Genomic DNA, 7,223 nt, shown 5'->3' with positions numbered 1-7,223 from the left:
GGGGTGGGTGGGCAGGGAGTTAACCTGTTTGAACAATGAGCTCAACTGCCTTCAGGACCAGAAGACAACCATTTTATTTATTAATAGAGATGGAGTCATCATTTCCAAGTGCTCACAGTGGCACATCCCGTTTCTAGATTCTGTCAAGTCACATAGTAGGAGACAACAAGCTCAATGTGGCACTAATGGTCTCATTTTTTAAAATAAAATATGACACTGGCCTGTTTGACAACATGGTCATGCTTCATCATTTCGAAAATCTTGGTTCAGATTCTGAAAGATAACCTCATACATTCATAGCCAGCTGCAGAATGGGTGAAACCTAGAGCCACTGTGACACTAAAGGCCAAACTAGATACTTGTAGCGACCCTTTGTGGTGTCAAAACCTAATATACTCGCGCCTCTTCAGAAATATGACATATCCATTACTTTCCCTGTTCTCTGCACAGAGAGAAAGCAAGAGTTCCCACAAAGGGCTACAGACATCTGTGATGAATGCAATGACGCCTTCAATCTACTGTATCAGCTCCAACACTCCTGACAGTTCTCAGCTCCGCTTTTGTCCCAGGTCGCTGGGGACTGGGATCAAGTAATTAGGATGAATCCTTGGTCCCGATCTTTGGTGAACAGAGGCAGGATCAACACGTACAACATGTACTAAAACTCTCTGCCCATTTAAGACAGTTTAAGAAAAAGGTACAACCGCTCCTCAAACTCCTCTTCATCTATTTCTAATACCTTGTAGAGGATACTCAGAGGCCACTGTTCAAAAAGTTTGCATAAGACTTCCTACCACGTGCCTCATCTCAGAAAGTCCTGTTCATAAAGCAGTAGGGTCACCACCTGCTTATTCCTGTGCTTCTTTCATTTAGCAGACAAGTAATCACTAAGGTGGTTAACTAACGATAGCAGCGGTTGCCAATCTGACATGAGATGTGCATTATTCTTACTGCAATAGTCCGTTTCAGAACCAGCATCATTCGGGTGGAAAGTCTAAAAACTTTCATATTCAGAACCATATTCACCTTGAGGGCTTCTACACGCAAATGCTCTTGGAGAGAGCGGAGTACTCTGGTCATAAAAACCCCCTTGCATGGGCTAATGGCCAAATCAGAAAATGACCAATGGAGAAAAGGAGTAAGCGTTCTTTCATGAAGAAACACTGTTAAGCTTTCTATGTTATACTGAGTACTTTTTAGCATCTGGAGATGGAAGAACTGTCTTTACAATCAGATTCTTTTTGAAGAAAATGAAGATCCCTGATGAACTGTGTCAAAATGATCAGCATACTGCCTTTGCCTTGATATGATCGCCTTTAAAGAGTGGTAGTCCTGCTCTGAAAATTTCTGAGCCATTTCTACTCTTTTACATGTAATTTATATAGACGTGTTACTCCAAATTAGTGCAGCTCAGTAGACAATGCTCCTCAAAAGCTGCTTTCCCCTAAAGATTGCAAGACTTGTTCTTGCAATCTTGGAATTGTTCTTTCTTGGACCAGTAAACACCAAGTGACGGATGAAAAAGGACTTCAGTTTTTTTTTTTTCCAGAGACAAAGCAAAGAAAAACTTAACTAAAAGTCTGAAGAATAGAGAGAAACTTTAACAAGAGAAAGCAGAAATGGTGGATTAGCCTCCAAGCTGCTAAGAAGCTCTTGATTTCATAACTTTAGTACTTTCAAGCTGCCACAGATTAGTTTCTAGAAGTTTCTTGGAACATGCAGCATTACTGAAAGTAAGCTCATCCTGTAGCTATATTTCACACCAAAAAAAAGCCATTTTGCACTTGGACGAGATCACAGTGACCTGAAAACGCCAGGTGATATTCACCAAAGTTCTCAACAAAATCTTCCCTTTACCAACCCAGCTACAGTCAGCGTCTATAAACACCGACCGCCTTTCCCAGTGTGATGCACGTCGGAAATCCCAGCTGATGGTGTCACAGAGCTTCCTAACGCACAGAGCAAAACTCCTGCCCCATCTGTTTCAACACAGGCACATCTCTCTACACTTTCTCAGCCGTGCCGACTACTCTTTTTCCCATGCACATCCCAGCTCTGATAGTCTTCACCTTGCACTAGCACGTGACTGAGCTCCACGCTGCCTGCCTGGGTCGGTTGTTTGGATATCATTAGATTGCCCTGACTGAAAGCCCTAATGAGGTGCTGATCCCATCATCCAATCACTCAGCTGAGCCAGAATGCATCCCGTGGGACGGCCAGAAAAGACTGATGCAAGAATTCCAAGTGATGTGTAACATGAAAGGGCGCCATTCGCATCGCTAGGACTCACAGCCTGTCAGCACGGCCATTAGAAATCCTGGGCTACAGAGATTTATAATTCAACCCTCCCACACACAGAACTTGCTCCAGACTGAAACTTGGCACAAAATTCAGTCCCAGGAGGGCATTAAAAAAATAACCCATTCAACGGTTTCCGTCCCATGGTTTCAGCTCACAGCCATTTAAATAATGGCAATTTCTCATTTCTCTTTTTAACTGAGGAAATCCAATATAAAACACCAGATTTACATAACATTGCAGTGGTGATACAAGCTGGCAACAAACCTAGGGAGAAGGCTGCCAGAGCCGTTCCGTCATCCCCTTTTGGTGAATTTCTCCATTTGGATTCAGTTTAACGGAATGATTTTTATTAGGTCTAGCTGACATCGTGTAATCTGCAAATCCCACCTCCATGTTGGTCAGGCAGCTTGCCCTAGCTTTGTACACCTTGTGTGCCTGTTAGAAGGGGACAAGCCCTTCCATGATCAACACAGCCTTCCACTTGTGCTGCCACTATTATTTCTTTGCTGCAAACTCTGCTGGTTGATTTAGAGGACAGTAATTAGTTGCCTACTGAGCTGCAAAAGACCGACTGGACAAGGAATGGACATATACAAAACAAAGAAGGGAACTCATGCAAGCCAAAAGAAATTTGTCAGTAGAGCCTTTGATTTGATCAGAGATTGTTCTAGCAACTACAACACCTGCTTCCACGGAGAGAGACAGACCCAAGCCTATTGTAGCTGTGGTCCTTTCTGCACCAGGTATTTCAATTTCTACGGGGGCCATCTGCAATCTTGAGTTTATCAGGGTAAAAAAAAAAATCTTGGAAGTTGATGCAATGCCACAAACACTTCTTAATAAATACATCAGACTTCAGGAAGTCTGCACCAAATGACTGCTGTGAGCATAAGCCTTCTGCTCCACCACCACTCACCCAGAGAGGCCTTTGGTGGCACATGCGGGATAGCAAGGAGCTTGTGTCACCTGCAAAATATATCATCTGCTGGGTGGGCTACTGGCTCCCATCTTATCACCACCAGCACCGCTCTCGCTCTCCCACAGCATACCTGAGACACAGCCCCTGCTGCCACGCTCCAGCTGCAGGACAAGGCATATTACAAATCATCACTAAAGCATCTGACAGATTTTTCCTATTCGTTATCAAAGTCGACAAGTAGCACAACCATAAAATAATTATACAACCAAATGCTATGAAAAGAGAATGAAGATTTGTATCAGTGGTCAACCCCTAGGCTCCAAAACTCAGAAAGAGGAGTCTTTCCTGTTCTTTAGAGAATTACTGACTTAAAGGTACTTTAAATCAGTTTGGAGTCTCTCTGCTGCTGTCAGCAAAGATGCTACAAGCTATGGCAGTCAATGCTAAAATGTTTCTTCCAGAATGTGGTGATAGGTCTAAATTGCCATTGTGGCACTGACTCTCCCCATACTAAACCATCCTCCACGTTCCAGCTGTGAAAACCCTTTTGGGTTTCTGAGACCTACATGTACAATGCTTCTCTGGAACAGGAGAAGAAAGCTGAGCCCAAGGGACCACCTGAGCTTTCAAAACAGAAAAACAAGATGGGGCAAGCATCTGCAGAACCACCTTCTTTTTCAATAGCTGTTGAAAAAGTTTTCTCCTACCTTGTCCTTTAATTCCAAAGGGGGGTACAAAGTCCCTGATACGCGCCCATTTCCTGAAGGAATCATCCAAGAACATTGGTGCCGGCTTCGAGAACCTGAGAAAACCAAAATGAGAGAGAAATTAACTCCTGAGCTAGGAAGGATAAATTTCTGTAGGGAGGTTGAGAGAATCCATACCTAAGTGCTGATTCTACATTCTCACCGGCAATACAGTAATGTGGAAGATTTTACTTTTACCCAAAGGCGCCTGCAGTGGAACAAATCTGTCAGACTCTGTGCCATGAGGACACCCAAAACACTGAAGTTGTAAGCCTGGCAATCACTTCCACTCAACAATTTAGAACTTCCACACTATTGTTTGGCTATTAATTTACCTACAATGAGTTGTAAATTGCAACCAGAGTTTAGGCAGTTTTACTTCCAGCTTTGTAAGCGCAAGCCAATTTATGTACTGTCTACGTGAGCGTGTGAGGAAGGTGTGCGGAGTTGCCTTTATATTGTTCATTACATATACGTGTGCTGCTCTGTGCAGGTGTGGATGCACTGGGCAAATGCATGCGGAGAGCAAGGCTGGGGTTATCTGCTCTCATGGCTGCTTCTGCCTCACTCATAGGCACATACACAGCAGCTATCATAACACAGGCAAGAAAGGAAACGGTTCAGGAGATCATGAAGCAGCACTTAGTTACAGAGAATGGAAATTCAGTACAGATGTAGGTGTTTCCTTCTGCATTCATTAACATATAAATGATTCAAGAGAGGTCCTTGCCAAACCAAACAGTTGTGATCTATCCAAAATCACTTACAAAAGAGAGAACTAGTCCTTCTTAACCGTGTCATTATGTGAATACATTATCCTAATTACACCCTCAACAGACACAAACAGCAGCTACTAAAAATTTGTCTCTTCTAGAAACAATTAGTACAGTGGCCAGATAGAAGGAAACAATTAGCAAAAGAAACTACAGAAATATTAACGTGCATATGGGACCATTTCTGAGTGTATCAAGATCACTGCTAGAAAATACGCTAATACTATTTGAAATCTGTTCATTCAATCATATCAAAACAGTAGCAGGGATGTTCTGGATCAAAATCAATCACACTATGCTATAGAAATGAAGAAAGGAATGTACTGCATGTTCAGAGTCAGAGAGCACATCTCCACTGCAGCCATACTGCAAGTGCAACGTACGCGTAGCTGAAATAGATACAGCCTGGCTAACCTAGGTAGCGGGACAGATGTAACACACCAGTTTAACCCTCCCTTCAGGCTGTTTTTGCACTCAGCATGCAACTCCATGCTACTGCAATCAGATAACTTTTGGACTTGAACTACCTGATTTAAGATAAACTCATCTACACTACACCACAGCCAGGTACAGAGCAACAATTTCAGACAGCAGCACAGTGAGAAAAGGATGGAATGAATTCTGAGTTATAAACTGCTCATCACAGATGCCCAGTAAATCAGAGGTTGCAGAAATCTCTGGGAAGGGGGAAGAGAGAGACCAAGAGCATTTAACAAAACAAGAACAGAAGACTCCAACTCACCCATGCATACCGCTTCACATCCACTCATGCAATCTTTAATAAGACCATCTATAACCATAAAAGCAGGATGCACAGATTACATGGCTGATCTAGAAGGAAAGGAATGTTTTTCCAGAGCTGAGGATATGAAAGGATCTATATAACTTTATATGGGAAAAGGTGGGGAAGATGTGTTAGATATATTAGAGCTTCTCAAGATCTTAAGTAAAAACCAAAAAAACCACGGGCCTATTAAAAAAAAAAAAAAAAGAACAGGATACAATAATACTCTGAAAATATCCTAAAAGCTTTAACCTGACAAATTAGTTCAATGTTTTTTCAAGCATCTTGGTGCACTGAAATCTAAGTATTATGTTACACTGGTGGGTCTCCAAGGAGTTATCTCCACCTCCTTCCAACATCAACATGAGGAATCTTTGCAGGATTCTCATACAATGTAAGAGCTTTTATAACCTGAATGGCTACAGCACAGATGTTCGCAGCTCCTCCTTTAGAGCGACCACTTGAACTAATAGCAGAAGTCAGGTCCCACAGAATGGTCCCCATTCTCCCCAAGCAGCAGCCGCAGCGAAGGATCACCAGCACCTTTGTTAGGTCACCGAGCTGCTCTGGTTGCCACTGTGACATGCAATCGTCAGGAAAAACTTGGATGCTTCAGAAAACACATACATGAGCGGGTTTTATTCTCCTCTCAAGAATCAAGAGGATTCCCTACAATAATGCTACAAAGTAGTGCAGCGTAAATAAAAAACTTAGCCAGTTCAGTTCTCCTGTTCAAGAGCACTGCACGAAAAAGAAGGTACAGGCCTAACTCAGAAGTTGGTATTATTTATAGATGCCATTAACTGGTCTATTTGCAAGTCATACACCAGGAAAAGACAGTTTACAGTAGTCTGACGTGGAGTATTGAGTGTCTCTCTCTAATGCAGATTGCCCCTAACAAGGTGCCTGGTAAAACCAGGAAGAAGGTCAGATCCTCCTGGGACTCGCTGGGCTCCGAGGGGAATCCCCGAAAGCAGCTGAAGCACTAGCAGGACTGATCTGATGCTCTGTGGTGTCCCTTCTGCATGTGACCAAAGTGATGCCCAAAAAGAAGTGACCATTGGCCTTGTTATTGTATTTGCTACAAGTAAACTTCAGGATTTTTCTAGCAAAGAACACAATAGCCTTAGACCACCTACTATTATTTGGTAATATTTAACAATGTTGTGCACAGAGCCAGGGAAACTGACTTTTAATTCATACTTTTGCTTCATTTAAAGAGGAGGGAGGAACAGTTTTGGGGGAAATATTACATCCATATGGGGAAAAAAAGAACAAATTAGAGGATTTTTAGCTCCTATAAATCTTGAAGGTAATTCCGTTTTGGAAATATTAAGAAATCATGAATGCTGTAAGCTCATGATCTATGAAGAGTGCTTTGCCACCTCAATAAATTAGAGCAGGCCAGAACCGATGTCCAGCAGTGACAGGGAAATGCTGTCTGCCAGACCTCTCCAGGAGCATGGCTGTTCCGTCTCGGCTCTGAAGCACGTCTGGTGTATTCTAAGACCCTTCAGGAAATATCAGGATATGCCTCAAACAGGCCATGGGAATGCTCTCTGCAGAGCACCTAAAATACATTCCAAGGAATGCGTGGGAGTTTGTCAAACAGAAAAAGTAAATGTTTCTGATGATGGTAAATGTTGTATCTACTGAGCAGCTTACATAAGGGATGCAGCATTTTACCCACGTTGTCTGCT

General features: G+C 42.7%; 1 protein-coding gene across 4 annotated transcripts in view; it reads right to left on the bottom strand.

Annotated features, from left to right (window-relative positions):
• Positions 1-7,223, bottom strand: part of ST3GAL3 (ST3 beta-galactoside alpha-2,3-sialyltransferase 3) — a 193,535-nt gene that overhangs the window by 73,303 nt on the left and 113,009 nt on the right. For all 4 annotated transcript variants that reach the window (XM_009287282.2, XM_009287281.2, XM_009287284.2 and 1 more), the window contains one exon: positions 3,928-4,022. In XM_009287282.2, the coding sequence (XP_009285557.1) occupies positions 3,928-4,022 (95 nt within the window). The remainder of the gene's footprint in view (positions 1-3,927; positions 4,023-7,223) is intronic.

The sequence above is a fragment of the Aptenodytes forsteri genome, unplaced genomic scaffold, assembly GCF_000699145.1.
Source record: "Aptenodytes forsteri isolate BGI_AS27 unplaced genomic scaffold, ASM69914v1 Scaffold119, whole genome shotgun sequence".
NCBI lineage: Eukaryota > Metazoa > Chordata > Aves > Sphenisciformes > Spheniscidae > Aptenodytes > Aptenodytes forsteri.
Note: the sequence above shows the minus strand (reverse complement) of the source record. Positions and strands in the feature narration are given on the sequence as shown.